This window comes from Carettochelys insculpta, chromosome 1 (genome assembly GCF_033958435.1).
Source record: "Carettochelys insculpta isolate YL-2023 chromosome 1, ASM3395843v1, whole genome shotgun sequence".
NCBI lineage: Eukaryota > Metazoa > Chordata > Testudines > Carettochelyidae > Carettochelys > Carettochelys insculpta.
In genome coordinates, this window is record NC_134137.1 from 20,054,292 (window position 1) to 20,075,654 (window position 21,363).

The 21,363-nt window shown below is 45.6% G+C and overlaps 1 protein-coding gene across 1 annotated transcript in view; it reads left to right on the forward strand.

The window, feature by feature from the left end:
* USP35 (ubiquitin specific peptidase 35) overlaps nucleotides 1–20,879 on the forward strand; it is a 38,808-nt gene extending 17,929 nt beyond the window's left edge. The window contains exons 8-10 of the mRNA XM_074983288.1: nucleotides 9,254–9,360; nucleotides 10,385–11,621; nucleotides 15,829–20,879. Of these exons, the coding sequence (XP_074839389.1) occupies nucleotides 9,254–9,360; nucleotides 10,385–11,621; nucleotides 15,829–15,999 (1,515 nt within the window). The 3' untranslated portion in view covers nucleotides 16,000–20,879. The remainder of the gene's footprint in view (nucleotides 1–9,253; nucleotides 9,361–10,384; nucleotides 11,622–15,828) is intronic.
* Nucleotides 20,880–21,363: the final 484 nt, after the last annotated feature.

Sequence of the window (21,363 nt, forward strand, 5' to 3'; positions counted from 1 at the left end):
GCACCCCTGCCTCGGCCCCTTGGCAGAGGAGTAGTGGCAGCAGCATATGACAGTATCTCAGAATAACCCATTTACCTTAAATGCTTATTACTGAGGCCATTCAAAAACATCTGGGATGTCTGGCGCATGTTCTCAGGCTCAGTGGGCCTCACAAGTAGCTTCCTTGTTGCAGAGTGGGGTAGCAAGTAGCAGCACAGCCAAAGGACTGGGAGATCCTAGATTTGCTAATATCTGTTTAAAATGGGTGAGAGGGCCAGATTCACTTAAAGCAGAGGGTCAGATTCAGTTCTGGGGCAAGCAGGTGTGAACTTCACTGAAGCCAGTGTTTTGCATAAGAGTCAAGAAGAAGCTTCTTTACTGTATTCTGTGGGGCCTTTTGGTAGTGGACTCTTTAGGTTCTTATATTATGCCTGTCTCATCATCACAGAAAGGGAATGCCTGTGAGTCTATCGAACTATGGGAAAATCTCTGAGTCTTTAAAAAATCCTGATCCCTGGTGGAAATTTAATAATGTCAATGATCAGGATGACTACTGCGCTACTCAGACAGGTAGCTTGTTTCCTTAAACACTGATTCTTAATCAGTTCTCTGCTGTGGTTGATACAGGCAGCATCACCCCAAAGTTTGTGTAGAGTCACCACACTAGAAGAATTTGAGTTTATTCCTGAAAAGCAGGACTCAGGAATATCCTACCTAGAAATGATGTTGATGTAGCAATTGTGGACCAGAAGATTTGAATCACAACATTTTTTCTGAAAAGTACAAACAGAACTCAAAGGTCGTGTAGTTCAGCTAATACACAGAACTTCTTCAAAGCAAGTATGTCACCATATGATGATAACGTGACTGCTGCTGATATGCATCACCATTCTTAATGAAGCATCAATGGTAGCATGAAAGTTAATAAAACTATTTACTATGCCTGCTCTATGGCTAAAGACTTGGCTTGTGGAAAAAGGAAGGCAAAAAACATTGAGCAAGAACATTTTAGCTCCATATTCAGTTCAGAAGCATTTAGAATATATTAAGAATAGTGATCTGTATTTTTATTTGATCATTGATTCATCAAATAAGGGAGCAGCAAATTGGTTTTCTTTTGCATTAAAGTATTTCAGTTTTGAAAAGGGATTCAACACTTTTTCCTGGGTTTAACTGTGATAGTCAGGAAACTGTGCAAGCCATTGCCACAGAAGCATTTGGAAAACTCAGGGCTTTGGACTTCAGTTTGCAGAAGCTGTTAGTGTGTGCAGTAGAGAATGCCATTGTAAATAATGGGAAACATCACAGCATTCACCAGAAATTAGAGTAATCAATTAATCACAGTTAACTCAACTGATTAACTCAAAACAAGCTTCACTCATTCATTCCTGCCATGCTGATTAGAGTAGGTGATCATGGCCCTCCAGCCCTGTCTGTTACGAGTATTCTGAAGCATCTCCACAGTACTGTAGCAATGCAACCATGGAGTGATACTATCCAATATTTTCTCACATTGTCTACCCCGTCCTCGCTTTCTATTATACTTTCCTGTTGTCACTAAATTTTCAAGTGCAGACTTTCTAATTATATGGCCTATAAATTTTGCCTGCCTTGTTTTTATCCTATTTAACAGCATTCTTTTGCTGTTGGCTTCATTTAAGATAGACTCATTCGTACGTGTGGTCGTCCATGAGATGTACAACATCCTTCTTAAAAACCACATTTCTGTGGCTTCGACATACTTCTCAACTTGTTTACTGATAGTCCATGATTCTCATCCATACATGAGGACTGGTTCTACATAACATCGCAGCACTCTTTTCGAAATCTCCAATGATAAAAATCTGTTTGTGAGAATGCTTCTCATTTTCTGAAATGCTGCTTTCACTTGAGCAATTCTGCATTTCACTTCAGTTAAACACCTACCATCAGATGGGATATAGGATCCTAAGTACTTGAATTTAGTCACTTGACAAAGAACTGTTCCATTTGCTAGTACCTCACATGTTGGCAGTACCTTTGTCTTCGTAATAACCATTCTACTGTCTTCGAGATGTTCAGCTTCAGTCCCTTCAGCTCGCTTTCTTTATTGACAATGTTAGCCAGTTCCTGAAGATCTTTTTCACTTTCTGCTATTAAAACAGTATCATCTGCATACCTCAGGTTCTCGATGTTACATCCTCCTGTGTTTAATCCTGCCAGACCTTCTATTTTGTGCATTTTTCTTTCACTGTACAAGTTAAAGAGATCAGGTGAAAGAACACAACCTTGTCTCAATCCTTGTTTTATCTTCACATATCTACTAAGGTTTTTTCTGACCCTGATGTCTACTGTCTGTTCCCAGTAGATGTTTTTAATTATTCTCAAATCCTTCCCATCTATATCCAGTTCTTCCAACAGTTTCATCATATCTTCATGTTTTATGCTGTCGAATGCTTTCTCATAGTCAATGAAGCACAAATATGTCCTTTTGAACTTCCAGTGCTCCTTCGATTAATTACCTTAAAATGTAGATTGCGTTACCAGTACCTCTGTCTTTCACAAATCCACATTGTTCATCAGAGATCTCAGACTGTATTTGATTTCGAATCCGATTCATAATAATCTTCAAAAGAATTTTGGTCACGTGACTCACAAGACTGATTGTCCTATGCTGTTCACATTCAGTTGCACATGGTTTCTTCAGCAAGGCAAAAAAACAGATCTTGATAAGCCTTCTGGGACATGCCCTGTACTGTAAATATCATTTAAGAGTTTTGTAATTGTGTCAATACCAAAGTCTTCTAAGGCTTCAAACATCTCACTCGTGAGTGTGTCCGGACCAGGCTTTTCCTCTTTTCATGCATTTCAAAGCTTTTCTTATTTCTTCCTTGAGTATAGGTGGACCATCTGCATTCTTAGAGGGACTCACCTTTTCCACTCTCTCATCATCATAGAGTTCTGAAATGTATTCTGACCACCTTTCCAAAATGTTATCCTTTTCCATTATACTATTATCCTTCAACTTCAGACAGCCAGATGATGAACATATTTTCCTTCCTGTTACCTCCTGGATTTCCATATGCATCTCTTTTGTATCACTTCCATGTTGCTGTTCAATTATCTTACACTGTTCATTTAACCAGCTCTCCTTTGCAGCTGCACATTTTAACTTTATTTCTTTGTTCAACTTTTCATATTCAGAAGATTTCTTTTTCTTTACTCTTCTTTCTTCCATGAGTTGCAAAATTTCCTGAGTCATCCACTTCTTCTTAATAACAGTTTTATTTCTTGGAATGTTTTCATCTGCAGATGTAACAATGGATTCTTTTAATAATTCCCATTGTTTGTTAATATCAGTTAGGTCTCTCAAGGCGCTGCATCTATTTTTGACTGCTGAAGCAAATCAGTCTCAAACTTCTCTATCTGTTTGGAGCAATTTCAGATCAAGTTTGATGTTTCTTACAACATTTTGAATTTTCTTTAATTTTACTCTCAATTTGCCTACCACCGGGACATGATCACTATAGCAATCAGCACCTGGCATTCTTTTAGCTGGTATGAGAGAATTTCTAAACCTTTTATTTATAAGAATAAAATCAATTTGGTTCTTCATGTTCTCTCCTGGACTCTTCCATGTCCATAGTCTCCTCGGATGTTGCTTGAACCATGTGTTTCCTATGATCAAATCATGAATTCGAGCCCATCCTACCAGTCTTTCACTGCTCTCGTTTCTTGAACCTAGGCCGTGAGGTCCTGTTATGTCTTCTGGTCGTTCACAACCAACCTTAGCATTAAAGTCTCCTTGAACAATTAGAGCTTCACTCGATTTACAGGACGCTTTGGCTTGTTCAAGTTCTTCATAAAATCTGTCTGTCTTCCTCAGTGCTGTGTGCAGTTGGAGCACAGACCTGGATCATATTCACATTGAAGGGCTTGCTTTCAAGTTTAAGTAACATGACCCAATCAGATACTGTCCAATAACCCTTTAAACTATTTGCTTTTTTTTAATTTAAGATGATTCCCACACCCCTTTCATGTTTCTCTCCTCCTGAATAGACTATTTCGTACTCATCTGATGTAGAAATTCCAGCTCCCTTCCCTCTCATTTCACAGAGTCCCATTACATCTGCCTTTAGTCTTTTCATTTCTTGCTTGATGTTCTCCAATTTCCCACTTGCCAGAATAGTTCTCACATTCCAAGTAGCAATCTTTATGATGTTATTGTTGTGTTTTCATTTAGTGTTTGGTTTGCTAACAGTCGCTTGATGACGGTCTGGTGTCACCTGTAGCACATGACATACCCTACCAGACAAGGATGTTTTGCAACAGCCTTTTATGTCATTCTCATTAAATAGACAGTGGTTTTGGTTCATGATGGGCTTGGGAATGATATGATTGTGGTTCTCCCCTTGCCTTCCATCGGTTATCTTTGGTTGTGTGTGTTAGTCTTCGGTACTCCCGTACCTTCCCACAAGGCAGCTGGTTGAGTTGTGCTTTGTCTGGCCCCTGCTGTCAGACCTGTCTTGCATGGGTGTCCCTGCCAGGAGTTAAACTCCCACTGGCATAGTTCAGTGGGTCATTGGGACTCACAAGCCCTCTCACCAGCCCAAGGTAGCAACTCATGAGAGAGTATTGAGGAGTAAAGGGACTTCGAAGTTGCCCCAGCACTTCGAAGTACTGGTGGGTGAGCCATGGCTAGACGCGTGCTGGTACTTCCAAGTTTAAAACTTTGAAGTTGCTGTGGGGTGGGGGAGGAATTTGCTTAATGAAGTGCTGCGTATGCACCGCAGCACTTCATTAGTAAACTCCCAACACCCTAATTACCATCCTTCCTTCGAAAGAAGGTGGTAGTGTAGACAAGTCCTACCGTTTTCAAATGTATGAATTTCATTTAAAACACAGATTCTTGCATGGTGAAAGGTATCAGAGGGGTGGCTGAGTTAGTCTGCATCTTCAAAAACAACAAGTCCTGTGGCACCTTATAGACTAACAGATATTTGGAGCATAAGCTTTCATGGGCAAAGACCGGTTTCTTCTGACAAAGTGGGTCTTTGCCCATGGAAGCTTATGCTCCAAAATATGTTAGTCTATAAGGTGCCACAGGACTTCTTGTTATTTACAACATAGAATACAAAGTATAGATTGCTCACTTTGTTATTATTTTGATTATAAATATTTGCACTGGAAAAAAGATAATCAAAAAATTCACCTCCTACAAGTACTCCAGTGCAATCTCTTTATCACAAAAGTACAATTTACAGATGCAGAAGTATTTTTATATAACTGCGCACAAAGCCAAAATAATGTAAAATTTTAGTGTCAACAAGTCCACTCAGTCCTACTTCTTATTCAGCCAATTGCCAAGACAAACGTGGTTGTTTACATTTATGTGAGCTAATGCTGCCTGCTCCTTATTTACATAGCACTGTTATAGCCAGTGTTCCAAGGTATTTATGTGCCAGAAATGCTAAACATGTGTATGCCCCTACATGCTTTGACGAGTAGCTTGCACTGTCTTTTGTTTATCTTTTTACAGTGCAGATATTTGTAGTAAAATAAGGTGAGCCCTCTGCACTTTGTATTCTGCATTGTAATTGAAATCAATGTATTTGAAAGCATAGTAAAACATACAAATTATTTATAATAAATGTAAATTGATATTCTGCAGTGTTTTGAAAAATACAATTAATCATGTTTTTTTTAAATCTTGCCATTAATAGCAATTAAGTTTTTTAATCCTTTGACAGCCCTACCAGAAATGGAAAAATGCCAGCAGGCACACTGTAGCATCCAGTCGCTTCATGCACATTCAGCATAGCACAACAAAGTACGCTGCAAAAAAATGTTGTCGGTGTAGAACATTTAACTCTAAAGGCATTGTCCCACTTCAGTGTTTCTGCTACTAGAACAGGACAATGAAAGGAGATTTGTGACTATTGGTCGGAAGAGTGCAGTCTCTGGAGGCACTTTGTTACCAAGTGACTGTCTCTTTTGGCAGCAGCTGATAGATGATTTGAGGACAAGGAGGCCACCAGAGAGCTAACTGAACTATATTTTCTCTTTTTTGTGAAACTATTCATGGATTGTCCTGAGGCTTTAGGAGTCAAGTGTGTGAGGACTTGTCTGCATTGGCAAGTTACTGCACTGTAACTTTCCCGCTCAGAGAATGTAAAAAACACTTCCCCTCCGAGCACAACGAGTTACAGCACAGTAAAGCATCAGTGTGGAGAGTGTTACTGCTACTCCCCTGGTGGAGGTGGTTTACTAAGAGCACTTTCCCGGTGCTCCTGCAGTGGCCACACTTCTGTTATCACTTTAAACTTTAATATGTAGACAAAGCCTTGGTGTTCTCTCAGTGCATGAGCTCACAAAGGGACTGAATATGAAACTGGAAAGAAGAATTAGTGAGAAGTTCTTTGGGTATAAATGATTTCTAAGCTCCAGGGACTTACCTAAGATCTTCCTGAATTGTGTAGGGGGCTCCATGACATTTATGAGAGAGCAAAGAAGAGGAGCAATTGTTTCAAGTTTCAATGGGGGAGGTCTAGTTTGGCTATCAGTACAAACTATTTCACTAGGAGAGTAGTGAAGCTCTGGAATGTGTCACCTAGAGAGGTGGTGGAATCTCCTACGCTTGAGGTCTTTAAGTCCTGGCTTGACAAAGCCCTGGGTGGGATGATTTAGTTGCAATTGGTCTTACTTTCAGCAGGGGTTAGACTCAATGACCTTCTGAGGTTAGGGATGTTATAGGTTAAATGGTTAACCTAAATGGATGAGGCTTACCAGTTCTGGTTAACTAGTAAGGGTTAGAGCAGCCCCCCATGTGGCACAGGCAGGGAGTTGTCTCAGCCTTATGGGGCTGCTGCAGGTGGAAGACACTTCAGCATGGTCAGAACAGCCCGCCATGTGCATGCAGCCCAGAGTGGGTGCCTCTGGGGAGGCCACTCCAGCCAAGCCAGGCTGGAACAGCCCTCTGCCATAGACAGGGACTGCTCAGACTGTGGTGGAGTGTCTCCCACTTGCAGCACTGTGGGTAGGGAAGCTCCAGCTGGGCCATAGCAGCCCTTGTCCCAGCAACCCTCCAGATACACACCCATTAATTGGTTAACCAGTTAAATGGTAGGTTTACCTAACATTTAACCGGTTAACCAGTTATCTGAGATTTTACATCCCTACTGAGGTCTCTTTCAACCCTGGTATTCTATAGTTGCATGAGTCTATGATCTGCGTGTGTGGTATGATTTCACTTTGCCTTCACAGCAAAGTGTCCATTTTTAACTCTTGAAAAACCTGTCAGCTTCAAAGAATTTTCCTGAAGTGGAGTGTACTTGAAGTGAGAAGGAATGAAGAATTTGGCATGGTAGAAAAACCTAATCTCTTATCGTGCATAAAAGGATTGCCTGCCTCATGACAAGAGATACCTGGAAAATTTCACCACAGCAGAGGGCAACTTCAGGAACTTGAATACATTTACATCTCTTCAGTAACATGCAGCAGAGCTCACATGGGGAGGGCTTTCTTTCAGTGATGACTACAGATGACTACAGTTTGGAGAAATTAAAGGATATAGACTCATCTGATGAAGTGGGTCCTGGCCTATGAAAGTTTATGCTCCAAAAATATCTGTTAGGGTGTTTCCAGCAAAGAACTAACTTTGAAGTTAACTTTGACGTTAGGCACTACTTCAAAGTCACCAGAGAGCCTACACACATTTTCCCTTACTTTGAAGGTAACTTGAGCCCAACTTCAAAGTCCTTACTCCATTCCTGGGAATGGAGTAGTGCCCTACTTTGAAGTTAAACTTCAAAGTAGGGTGCGCGTAGACGCTCAACTTTGAAGTTGCTTACTTCGAAGTAAGCAACTTCAAAGTACTTTTTGTAATGTAGACACAGCCTTAGTGTATACGGTGCCAGAGGACTTCTTGTTGTTTTTGCGGATACAGGCTATCATGGCTACCCACTGATAGTTGTCACCATAGAGCTTCTGAAAGTAGAGCTTCAAAGAGGTGTCACTTCAACAAAGTAATGGAAGAATATACTCAGTGGTTTGAGCATTGGCTGCATAAACCCAGGATTGAGTTCAGTCCTTGAGGCGGCCATTTAGGGATCTAGGGCAAATAGATTTAAAAAAAAAAAAATCTGTCATGGATGGTGCTAGCTCCTGCCAAGAGTGCATGGGACTGGGCTTGATGACCTCTTGAGGTCCCTTCCAGTTCTATGAGATAGTATATCTCCATTTTTTATTATTATTATACTGAGTTCCTCAAAAACAGAGAACTGCCAAAGGAGGCCTGGGACGGACAAAACACAGACACCAAAAAGGGCTATGTTGTTCTGTGAATTAGGCACACCACAAAATCTGCTTCTTGCTAGCAGACTTAACTGTCCATACATTGTCTCATTGTTCCCTGCAGACAAAAGAACATAAGAATGGCCACGCCAGGTCAGATTAGAGGTCCATCTAGCCCTGTATCCTGTCTTCCGACAGTGGCCAATGCCAGGTGCCTTGGATGGAATGAACAGAATATATAATCATCAATTAATACATCCCCTGTTGCCCATTCTTCTGGCAAACAGAGGGTAGGAAACACTATATTTCGTTGAGAAAGTTTGGAGTTACATTGTAATTTTTCACTGTGTTTTGTGTAATCATAGACAGAATTGAATGCATGTTTAGCAAGCTGTTGCATTGTCAACTGTGCAAAAAAATCATCATTAGTCTTTTATGATAATGCTCAGGAACTGGCTGGGTTTTTTAAAGTAGTCATTGTTTTGGTGCAGGGTTATTAGCTCACATTTCCACATGTGGGGCACGCCGGCAGGTTGGGGATACCCTATATTCTAGGAATGTGTCAGTGGCCACCCACTCTCTGAGTTTGTGATGTATCAGCATTCTACTGCTTGGAAAGAAATCTTTTAATAGTCCTGCTAGTGTTACACTCCAGGAACAGTTTTAAAACTGGAGCTTTATTACACTTAGTATCAACCCCCCTAAGCAAACACACAGTTTGCACAGATTCCTTTGCTGCTGAGTCCTTTCAGAGCATGCACCACCCTGATGCCACCAGAGCTGCCCCCTTCGGCCTCCTCGACAGACAAGGCAGAGGTGCCGCTAACCCTGACATTCCCTGGTGAGTGCCACACTGCCTCCCAACAGGTTTCTCTGACTGACTGTGTCTGCAAGGGCCTGATTCAACACTCAGTGAAGTGAATGGAAAGATTTGCCATTGATACCAAATGAGAGTGGAATCTGGTCTTAAATACTTCTTTTCCTCTCGTTTTGTTGCTGCCAGCGACCTGCTGTCTCACCAGAAAGCTTCCTCTCTGCATCCTGGCCTCCTTGGTTTAGCCCCGGAGCTCAGCAAGACTGTTCTGAGTACCTGAAGTACCTTCTGGATCGGTAAGTGGCAGCCTCTAGGCAGCGCTGAACACATTTGGAAGGTCAGCCCTCTGGGGCAGGAGGCAGTCTCTTTGTTCTGGGTTTGTACAGAGCCATGCCTAATGACGTTCCATGGCAGGGCCTTCTAAACACAACATAATAAATTATTACCAAGATGCTGTTCATCCGGGTCATTGTGCTCATCTCCTGATTATGTGGCAATGTCCACTAGAGAGAAAGTTGGAAAGTTTTCAGCCATAATTTTGGACAGCTAATGTCTTTCTAACCACCAAATTCACCCACAGGTTAGTAATGCCCTGGTGTTGTAGGCCTGAGTGAAGCCACCCTAGAAAGCCTGAGCCACAGAGGGTGGGTAATGTCAGCTAGGGCCCAAGGGGTTCTTTAGTTCACCAGTGGAACACGGTGTGTTTGGAGCTAAAATACCAGGGCTCTAATCACAGCCTCAATTATAAAGCCCTACTTCAGGTTCTCCTTGGAAAAATCTCTTTGGTTCAAAAACTTCCACATACGTCATGATGGGAAAGGAGCTTGTCTCTGCCAAGTGCTTGGGAACCTCTGACTCTTTGAATGACATGCATTTTAAAAATGTCGCCCCCATTTGAAATTCTGACATTTGTTTAAAATTTCTATCTGAGTGTCTCTCTCTGTAGTTCAAAAATCACTAATCCCCTCAGGTGGGCATGCAGAGGAGCTCCGGCAGAAATGAGGGGTGTGGCGCATGACAGTTGTGTGTGCCCCAGATCCCCTCCCCTCAGACTCTCCCATGCCCTCATGGGAGAGAGCTGCCAAGCTTTACAATTTAAGGAGTCATTGGCCATGCTGGACCATGAGACAAACCTCCGTAGAGTGATAGTCTTAAGCAGAAAGTTGAGAAGTTGAAAGTGCCTCTGTCTCAGGGGGCTGGGTGTTAAAAAAGAAAAAAAAAGTAATAAGAAGCTGTATATGGATGAGGGACCACATATTGCAGGTTACTGGTCTGGTGGGTGATTTCTAATGCGGGTTTTTCCCCCCCACACCGCCAAAGGCTGCACGAAGAAGAGAAAACTGGGAAACGAATTTACCAAAAGCTCAAAGAGTCCAACTTGATGTCCCCGGCTGAGGAACACCACTTCTTAAACAAGACACTAATTGAGAAAATGTTTGGGGGTAAGATGATGACAAAAATCCGCTGTCTGAAGTGTCTGAACATCTCCTCCCGAGAAGAAGCTTTCACAGACCTGTCCTTGGCTTTCCCACCACCCAACAGACACGTGCCTAGGCAGAGCCACACAGCAGCTTTCCCGGTGGAAGAAATCGGTCCACACATTATTGAGCCACTCATAAAGCCACAGAATCAGGTAATGGGATCACCAAAAAGGGAAAGAAAGCAACCTGTGTCTGGAGAACATCCCTTCCAGCTCTTGCCAGTAGAAACAGTCGGGTTCCAGGAACCAGAAGGACAAGAAACTCCTTTCAGTTTGAGACCCAGCAGAGACCATGTCAATGTGGAGGCAGCGAAAAATCCACTATTGGCTTTTGGAGAGCAGACCTGTGGTTCTGAAGACTCCAGATCTGTCCCGGATTTGCTCAACTATTTTTTATCACCAGAGGTGCTGACATCCGAGAATAAATATCACTGTGAGAAGTGTGCTTCCCTGCAAGATGCGGAGAAAGTGGCTGAGCTAACAGAGGGGCCACATTACCTCGTCCTAACCCTGCTTAGGTTCTCCTTTGACCTGAGGACTATGAAGAGGAAGAAGATCCTGGATAATGTCTCAATTCCATTGGTGCTGAAGCTGCCTGTCCTGGTTGCCTCAGAGGAATCAGGTGAAATTTGCCAGAATAGGAACGACAGGTCTGCCTCATGCAGTGGATTTGCGTCCATGGTATATGATCTTTGTAGTGTGGTGGTCCATTCAGGAGTCTCCTCAGAGAGTGGCCATTACTACTGTTATGCCAGAGAGTGTGCCAGCACTAGTTCCAGAAGCCAGCCAAGGGACGGGGCACAGAAAAGCACCTCGGACGAGCAATTGGACTTTGAAATCCAGTGGTACCTCTTCAACGACACCAGGGTGTCCTTTTCCTCCTTCGAATCAGTCAGCAATGTGACTTCTTTCTTCCCCAAAGACACTGCTTATGTGCTTTTCTACAGGCAGCGGCCAGGCAAGCAGAGCTGTGCCATGCACGAGGCCAATTCAGATGCAGTCCAGCTGCACAGCGACCCTTCGCCCAGCAAAGACTTGATGGAAGCCATTTCCAAAGATAACATCCTGTATTTGCAGGTAACTCCATTTATCTTCAGCACCATGTTTTAGGGGACTGATTCTGCTCCCAATGAAATCAGTGTCAGCTTTTCTCTTGGCTTCAATGGAAGCAAGTTTATAGGTGATGCACTTGGTTCCCAAATGCTGAATTTCATCTCCCTTTTAAATCCAAACATAAAGAGTTTCATTGTTATTTATATAACAGAAGCTACAGCTGAGACTGGGGCCCCATTGCACCAGGCAGCGTACAAACAGAGGGAGGTGCTTCCTGCCTCGAAGAGCTTACAGGTCAAAATAGAAAAGTCAAAGCATGGTGGGGGAAAACAGGCCGAGCATAGGAAGTGACTTCCCCAAAGTCATACAGCAGGTTGGTGACAGACACGCTTAGAACCCAGATCTCTAAAATCCTAACCCAGGGGCCTAGTTTACGTGTTGCTTTCAACTGGTCTTGGTACAGTAAGCACCTGGGACTACTGTGAAGGATGCAGTACACCTGTACAGTGAGGGACATTTTCAGTCACCACCATCAAATCTGAGTGTATTGCCAACAGTGGTGAAATAAGCCCCTTATCTTGACAGTAAAGTAAGAATTATTCTTATTTAAAATGGGGAAACTGAGGGAAACTGAGGTGCCTGGGGTCACACAGGATGTCTGTGGCAGAGACCACCCATTTCTTGCTTCCTAATATTATTCCTTAAGGACATTCTACCCATCGCTATTGTGTGTGCTGTTTTTTGTATACCATACAGAACACAGGCATAAGGACACATTGGCTTAGTGTACAGACCTACTGCTATTTGGGGAGAATCATTCCAACCAGCTACATCTACATTCCCTCTCTTACCTGCCTTTTCTGGTTTCCTATGAGTAGAGTCTGTGCATTCACAGCCAGGGTTCAGCTAGTTTCTGGGACTAGCAGCAGGTTTCCACCTGACAGCACTGACAAGAATGCTGCTGACCTGAAGGCTTTGCCGTGGCTTTGTTTAGGTGCTTGAGTGACCTTAGTCCTCAGACGAGGTTCTGCAGTGACAGCCCTTCGGCTGGAATGTCTCCCTCACACACACACAGGCTACGTCTACACTACAAGATAAATTTGAGTTTGTTAAAAGTGATTTTATAACTCTGGGTTTTAGAAATTTGAATTTGAGTACTCTCACCTTCCCACAGGCTCTCCACAAACTCGACTTTTTGCTGCCACATTCAATGGCCAAACATCGACTGTTGCAGGACTGCATTGCGGGAACCTATCCTGCAGTTCTCTCAGCCTCCCAGTCTGCGCCCTCCCTCTTGGGCCCTGTTGCACCCCTGCCAGTGGCAGCACTTGCCCTGCTGCCTAGTTCATGAGTATCTGCAGCTTGGGCGAGCTGGGAAGCTGACCAGGGCTGCTGAGCTGGTCAGTTTCCCAGCCCTGCCCACAAGTGACTGGGAGCCGGGAGCCAGGTGTAGCAGCACCTTCAGTTTCCCAGCACTCTGCCGCTGGCGGGAGGCAGGAAACTGACCAGGGCTGATGGGCCGGTCAGTTTCCTGGCTCCTACAAGTGGTGGGGAGCTGGAAGCCCGGTGCAGCAGTGCCAGTCAGCCTCTGGAGGCTAATGAATTTGCTTTTAAGATGTGCCACTTCCACACTGACCTTTATTTGAACTTTTAAATCTGAACTAGATGTTACACCCAGCCGGTTCCAATGAAAATATGATATCAATGTTAGTGCTCCCTCAATCGAGCTAATGGTATTTACAGTGAAGACAGTCACTTGGTACAATCAAGCTAACTGCCTTAAATTCGAATTTATCTCATAATGTAGAGGTAGCCTCAGTGACTACAGCAGGGAAAGTGGTAGCATAATGTTTTTTTCTATCGTGCCATAATAATGCCTCAGGGCCGATGCCTCCTGTCTCCAGACTCATTTGGGTGGAATGGTCCTGTGAACGGTTGACCTCTCTACTCAAACTACCTGTACAGACATCATATGATGGTGGCTCGCGATGGGGTGGGCTTTTTTCTAGATAATCCAATGAGACTTCATTGCCAGGGGACAGCAGACAAGGGTTGCCACGGGGTAAGGAAAATGCAGTACCCTGTTGGAGCTGGGCTTGATCCCATGTCCAGTGGTCCTTCATGCTGGGTCCTGTGGAATGGCAGGTCTCTGCCTCAAGCGGTGGTGCCTTTCTTTCTTTCCCCCAGGTCAGCAACAGCTTTTCCTCATTGCTTTGTAGTGTGAGGCAAACAGAGGAATTTAGCCTCATGGAGGGAACAATGGTGATTTTACTGGGAATATGTAACAGAGGAGTGGGCTTAGTCTATGAGGGCCGGTACCTCAGCTGCTGTCAGGTCAGCTGGGTTGAAATCAGCTGCACAGACTTCCAGCAGCTGAGGATCTGTGTCTCATGTTCACTGAAGAGGCTGGAAAGCAGGCAGGTACGTGAACGGACAATGGAAACTGGACTAATTTCGTTATCAGTTTGAGTGTAAACTTTCATCCTCTGCAGGGGAATCCCCTCAGAAGTAACAGGGCCCATTCCGAAAGGAGGAACGAATTGGGAAAGGATTCCTCCTTTTGCTCCAGTGGTTCCAGATGGGGACCCATTTTGACAAGTCAGGAAGACTTGGTGACACAAGGCAATTAAAAAAGGGGTGTGGGGACGTGGGGAGAGCAGAGCCCTAACGAGCTCATTTTGCACCTGAGGCAAGAATATAAAATCGTGCCCCCTTACGTTTAATAGATATTAATAGTTTTTCCATAAAAAAGGGAAAATACATTAATAAAATAATAACATTGGTAATTTATGATAGCTTTATTATTTTATTATTATACTTAATCTGAGTTGTAGACAGGGAAAGACTCATCCTCAAACTGCTCCCCCTTGCCCTGGCTTTAACCCCACACTCAGAGGCTGGAGGGGCGGTGGGGGGAGTCACAAACAAAAAAATGAAAACTGAGAAATCAGCTACATGGGGGAGGAAGTGGGGGAAAGAGAGAAGCAGGGTGAAAATTACTGCCAAAGGCTAGTAAGTGGCTTGCCTGTCATCACACAGAAGCAGCCTTTGTAATGCACAAGGGGGGTGGGGGGGTCCAACATTTTTTTTACTGGGGGCCACATGGCAATTTTTTAAATGTTCCAGGGGCTGAACGGCCCCAAGCCACTACCACCTCCCCACCCTAGCTCCCAGCCTTAGACCCCACCCCCAGCAGCCTCAAATTACCCCCAGCCTTAGACTCCCCCAGCAGCCCCAAGCTGCCCTCAGGCTTAGACACGCCTCCCTGCAGCCCCCAACCACCCCCAGGCTTAGACACCCACCTCGCAGCCCCAGACTGCCCCCGGACTTGGATTCCCTACAGCCCTAAATAGCCCCAGCCTTAGATACTCCCCCTCCTCCCGCAGCTTCTTCACTGGGGCTGCTAGGCTGGATGGCTCCCCTAGCCCTCCTGCTCCCAGCAGGTAACAGTCATTAAAACCAATTAACACAAGTGTTAAGCCTTCAGCGCCTAAGCATAAGGTAACTGCTATCTCTAGTGATAGATATCTGCCTGAGACAGCAGTGTTAAGAAACTGCAAATAGCTTCTTTAACAGTCACATGCAGCTGGGAACTGCTCAGCTGGCGGTCCTTAACAAATCTAATGGCAACCCATCTTTGTCCCCAACCCATAGGTTGGGAATCCCTGCTTTGCTCACTTAGAGCATTGCCAAAGGCCAGCATTTGTCCTGTGTTACTTGTTCTCTGTCTGCTAGTGTCATATGAAATACTCTCTGTTTTCAATATATGCTTCTCTGTCAGGGTTCTTCCCTCTCTCGCTGCTGTTTGTGCTTTACGCTCTGCCAGAGATGGGCAGGAATCTATAGGACGGTCAGAAGGAAGGACGTACCTTTCATATGGACTGCAAGTGCAGACTCACCCACAGCAGGTCTTGGTTGGGAAATGTCTTCAAGGACAGCACACCTTGTAGACTTCTAAAGCCATCAGTCAGGTTGCTAGGGCCCCAACTTGCCAGAGACTGAGCACTCTCAGCTCCTGCTGATTTTAAACAAGTGTTGAGGATCTTGGCACCTTACATGTTCAGGGAGGGTGTTTGTTTGTTTCCCTGCTGCCTGCCCTGAATTCCGTAACAGGCACTGATGGTATCCTGGGTTCCAGGAGTGGCTTCCTCACATGCATGCTTCAGAATCAGTGACTGTGGATAAACAGACCTGGCTTGTTTTGTTTTTTTTCCCCACCCCTTTCTCCCAGGAGCAAGAAAAGGAAGCAAGGAACAGAGCTGCCTACATTGCAACCTTGCCCAAATCCCCGCTGTGGTGGAGAGATTTTGACAGGGACAAGGATGACGAAGGCTCGTCTGGGGGCTGCGGTCCAGCTGCTGGAGGCGGAGGCTCAGGCTCGTTTCATGGGCTAGTCTTCTAAAGGTGCCACTGAATATGAACACTAACTATGATCAACAAGAAAGAAGCCCCTCTTCAACTTCATTTCTAACCAGGCTGTGAGGGTTGGAGAGGCCGGAGTCTCCTCTCTCTCCCTTTGAAGTCAGTGTTACCAAGAAGAGGAGTTTGGCCCTGAATCTGAAGTAGAAGGACTCTGCTGATTCAGGGAAGACATTGAGGGTGGAGTTTATCACTAGCAGATGGAGATTCCCATTGCTTTCTATGCACTTGGTCTGAATGCCTTAAAACATTACTAGCTGCTGAGCTCTGTGGTGGCAAGAGACTGACTGAGAAGTAAGAGAAGGTTTTCCAGAAGGGACTAATGATTCTCGGATGCTTCTGGGTTTGTGTGCCCAGTCAGGGGGCCAAAGGGGGCAGTTGCCCCTGGGCCTGGCATTTCAAAGGGGGCTACAGCTCTGGCTGCTACGGCTGCTACTTTGGCAGGGCAGTGGCTGGAGCTCCCGGCTGTTTTGAAGTGCTGTGGCAGCGCTGCTCTGGCTGTGTGTGGCTGTCAGGGAGTTGGGCGGGGGGAGCAGAGCCACAGTTGGGGCGGGGCTGAGAGCTGACTGCCTTTGGACCTGTCCTTTCCACGCTTGGCCCCACCCCTTCCAGGTTGCAGAGCTGGCCCTCCCTCACACCTTGCCCCAGGCCCACTGCAGCTGTCAGTGCCGCTGTGCTCAGCTTGCCATAGGTTTTAAAGGACTGGATTTGCAGAAAGTGCTGAGTAAGTGTCCTCAGAAAATCAGGCCCCCTGTAAGGCATCCTACAGTAACATCCCAAAAACTGACACACCTTAAAATTGCTCATCAGGTCCAAGTCTTGCTTGGTTGAGATCACAGGGTGCAACAGCCACAGATCCATCTTAATCAGAGCAGCCAAGCCACTTTAGTCAAGATGGAGAATGGGATGCAGACATAGTGGCTTTTGGTGGATTCTCTCTAGTGGCTGGTCCCCAACAATTCTTAGGCTACAGCTACTCTGAGGTTTCTATTTTGGGATACATTTGTATTCCATAATAGAGACCCCACCACCGAACATTGTGCTCAAAATAATAGGGCTGTTTCAAGCACAGTAGCTCATTAGCGGGAAGTTCAAAATAGGCACTTATTTTGAACCTCGGTGCAGTGTGGCCGGCACTGAGTTTGAAAGGTTACCTCGAAATAACTTAACAGAATTTGCACAATGCAAACTGCAAGTTATTTTGAGATATGTCTACAGTATAGCCCTAGCCTTATTGCCTGCTGCTTATGTGCTTCCTTGAGGGCTGATTTCTTTGGTCTGAGTGGATTAGAGTTGTCCTGTTTATGCCAGAGCTGCTGTGTTCAATTCCTACTCTGTGTGTGTGTGTGTGTGAATATTGTATATCTACAGAATAACGCCCCCTTCTCCCCCTACACATCCTGAATTAAATTCACGTGACAAAACCAGGAAATCTATTTGAGAGGCTAAATACAGCACATAAATTCTGGAATGAAAATGTTATTTGTTCTGTTCTAATTAGTACTAGCTAACCCTTTTGAGGGTTGCCCCATGGTAGCTCGGTTTCCTCTCACTTCCAACCGTTCTAGATCCAGCTAGTTTTCTGAAGGATCAGCAGATGCACAGTTCCACTACAGGCCTTTAATGCAGGCAAAACACCCTTAAAAGTTAGGACATTGCACGTTTCCATAGTGAAGTGTGTTCATGTTGTTCTACCATGAGGAAATTGTACTGCAAGAGAAGAGGGCATCTGTCTGGCAGTTTCTCCTCCCTTTCACCTTGTGTAGCAGTGGCAGGACCACGACATCCTCTGTTGCCCCATGTCAGGACCTGCATCAGGTAATCCTCCAGGCTGTCCTGGGCCCTGTGGCTAACATGGGGAACTGTTCCATCCAGGGGACAGCTGAGGCAGCCACCACAGGGCCTTCCAACATGTGGGGCCTAGGGCAGCTGCCCTGGACTGTTTAATGGATGGGATGGTGGCTCTGCCTCAGGTACCTTTCAAGGGGTTTTCACTCACTACAGCTCCACCTACCTAAAGCTAGGTCTGTGAATAAGCTCTCCCCGTATCTGGCTCCCCCTGCTATTGGTTACTCAGGCTGTGGCTCATCTCTCTCTTTACAGCTCAAGCCTCGTGCTCTCTCTTTGTGACTTAGCCCCCTAGGCAGGTCACTATATAGTTCCTCCCTTCCTGGGTAACAAGGTGCCAGTGAAAAAGCTGTCTGGATGCTGCCTAAGATGGTCTCTGTTCCACACTTGTAGGTCCTGTGCCACTTTTCCCGTGGTTGGTAAGGAACCCCAGTCACTCCCTCTGTGCATGGTCCCAGCCCAGGGATCCCTATGACCAGCCACTAAGGTCTGCACGGTCCCATTCATTGCTGCGGTTCCCCTACGCGGCCTCTCTCAGGCTAGTTCCCCTGTAGGTGCCACGTCCATGCCCTGGTTCCCCTCCAGGTGCAGCATCTGAGGTTATCGTACCTTTCCTGCCCACACTAACCGCCGCCAGGCTTGCATAAGCTACACCCCCCATTTCAGTACGCTGCCATCTAGTGGAACCTGTGCCTCTTTGTTAGGCACCCAGGCTCCATATACAATACAAACCTGTCCCCCAGTCCCTCTGCTCCAGCGCCCATTTCATTGGTTATGCACAGTGAAACAGCTTCCACAGAAGAGAGTCTTTCCCCAGACCACTCTCCACCTCGAAGATCCAGCATTGTTTGGATGTGGCCCTGTATCATGGCTTCTGAGGACGCCCACCCAATCATGTCCCAAAGGTGAGCTGTACAGGGGCATGCCTCGGCTGCAAACCCTGTTGGGGCTTAAATGTGTGTTTGGTGCCCTGGGGCCTAGACTGCTGCACCTCAGGGACTTCCAGCAGAAATGGAGGCACTGAGGGACTGCAGTTGCTTAGAGAGTTAGACCCCAGCTGAGTGGGGCTTGTGAAAATCCCAGTTTTGGATTTAGATGCCTCCATTTTAAATCCCTTTGTGGCGCTAACTGTAGGGCCTGCCTCTATCTTTATACAGTAAAACCCCAATTTATGGGATTTTGACTAGTGCATTACTTGGATTAATGCAAGTGGAAATTGTGAGTGGTGGGGAGCCGGGAACCAGTTGTCTCCGCCTCTCTTCTGCTTGCGGGAGCAGGAAACTGACGAGTGCTGCTGTTTCCTGGCTCCCAGGAACCTGACTCCTGGCTCCCCTCTGCTCCTGCCTCCCCTCTGCTTAAAGGAGCAAGTGGCAGTGAGCTGGGAACCAGCTGCCTGCCACTTGCAGGAGCCAGGAAGCTAACTACTGCAGCAGCACTGGACAGTTTCCTGGCTCCTGAAAGGAGCGGAGCTGGGAGCCAGGCTGCTGTCTGGTTCACAGTGCCCCTCCTTGCAGGAGCTGGGAAATTGAGGCTGCTGCGCTGGTCAATTTCCCGGCTCTCAGGACTGGTGGGAGCTGCGAAAAGTTGGTAGCCTGGCTCCCCTCCTTGCAGGAGATGGGAAACAGTCTAGCACTGCTGCGCTGGTCAGTTTCTCTGCCCCTCCAGGTGGAGGGGAGCCCTTTGGTGAAGGTCTTATCTAGGATGACAGGGAAGGTTTTCCTCTTGGCATAGATAACCCACCTTTCTAAGAGGTGATAGGTCCACAGAAGAATTCTACCATTGACTTACCTTTGTCTGTGCAAGGGAATGCAGTTGGCTTTACGACAGCAAGTAGGGGGTAGCTTTTTCAGCCTCCCGAATGATGTAGCTAAGTTCACCTAACTTTGTAGTGAAGACTTCTTCTGTTGATATAGTGACTGCCTCTTGGGGAGATGGGTTATCTACGCCGATGGGAGAACCCCTATTGTTAGCATAGCTACTCTGCACAGGGGCTATGTCATGCTCCTGATTCTCCTCATACTTGTGTCAGGCCAGAATCTTGGGAATAATCATCAGGGCCCTGATTAGGCAGGTGCAGTCAGTGGCTGTGTCAGGATGGGTGTTGTGGTCTGGGTGTGTGAATGACTGTCCAGTGACGCATGGCAGCTGAGGTCATCTGAGCTATCGTTTTGTTGGGGAGGAGAGAACAGGAATTGGGACTCCCAAGGAGGGGGTGTCTGAGGGACGGAGAGCCTTGGCCATTTGATACCTCAGTGCAGACCAAGCCAGTTAGACTGCCCTAAGAGTCAATCTGAATCTGCTTTTGCACCAGAATTTCATAGCTGGTGCTCGTTTCCAGTAACACTTCATCAGCCTGCCGTGGCCCGCTGGTGTGGAGCCATGGATGAGAGAGATACTTCCAAAACAACTCTGGGCACTCATTTGACAAATTAGCAACATGGTAGATGGGTGAGCAGGCAGGAGCAGAGCCAGCTTCTGACTCAAGGCAGTTTGCAGTCTTAGGAGGACAGGTGTGTCGCATCCTCTGAAACCTGGGGCAAAAGGGAAGGATCATTATAAAACCCTGGCTGTATGGCAAAATGCTGAGCAGCTGAAGTCTAGTTAGTGATGTTAAGGAATCTACAATTTCCCTTGCTTTCCCCTTGCTCTTTACAAAGTAATTTATAGCAAGCCATTGGGCACAGGGAGATGAGGTCTAAATGACACCTGAGCTGAAAAAAGGAGCTCTGTTCCCTTGCTTTGATATAGATCATAACAGAAATAAAGGACTTGCAAAAATTAGAATCCTATTCCCCTAAGTTATTAGCTGTGGCATGTTAAATCTGCTAGAAAAATTCTGCTCTGAATTACACTGTTGTAAATCTAACTGGTAGCACATAGCCCCATTAAGGTCTCTGGCTAAGAGCAACCATTTTGGTGGAGTTACTTCATGAAAACCTTGGTAATTTTCACTCAATGCATCTGATAAAGTGGGTTTTTGCCCACAAAAGCTTATGCCCAAATAAATGTTAGTCTTTAAGGTGCCACAGAACTCCTTGTTGTTTTTACAGATATAGATTAGCATGGCTATTCCTGTGATATTTAACAAGAGAAATGGGCCTGAGCTTGATTCTGTTCTCTGATACATGGAGACAGCTCCATATAAACCATGCACCCCTATAGTCATGTACCTGTTTCAAGGCTGTTTGCCACTCTAGCACTCCAAGTGCAGAAGATGTGGGCCTGCAAGAGCCCTTAAAAATACCTTGCCGCTATAGGCTTCTGCTTAAAAGCTTCCCCAGGTCACAGATTCCCTGATCCTGGGAGGTAGATGCCACCACCCATGTAAGAAAACTGCTCTTTGGACCCTAGGAATACACACTTGGGGTGTCTCCCTGTGGGGTAACTCCAAGCTCTTAACCTTGCCATAGGAGAGAGCTTGAAAACAAAGAGGAAGACTTGAAGCTGCAATTTGATACCCAACCTTTCAGTCTTTGGTGTGCATATACGCAGACCTTTC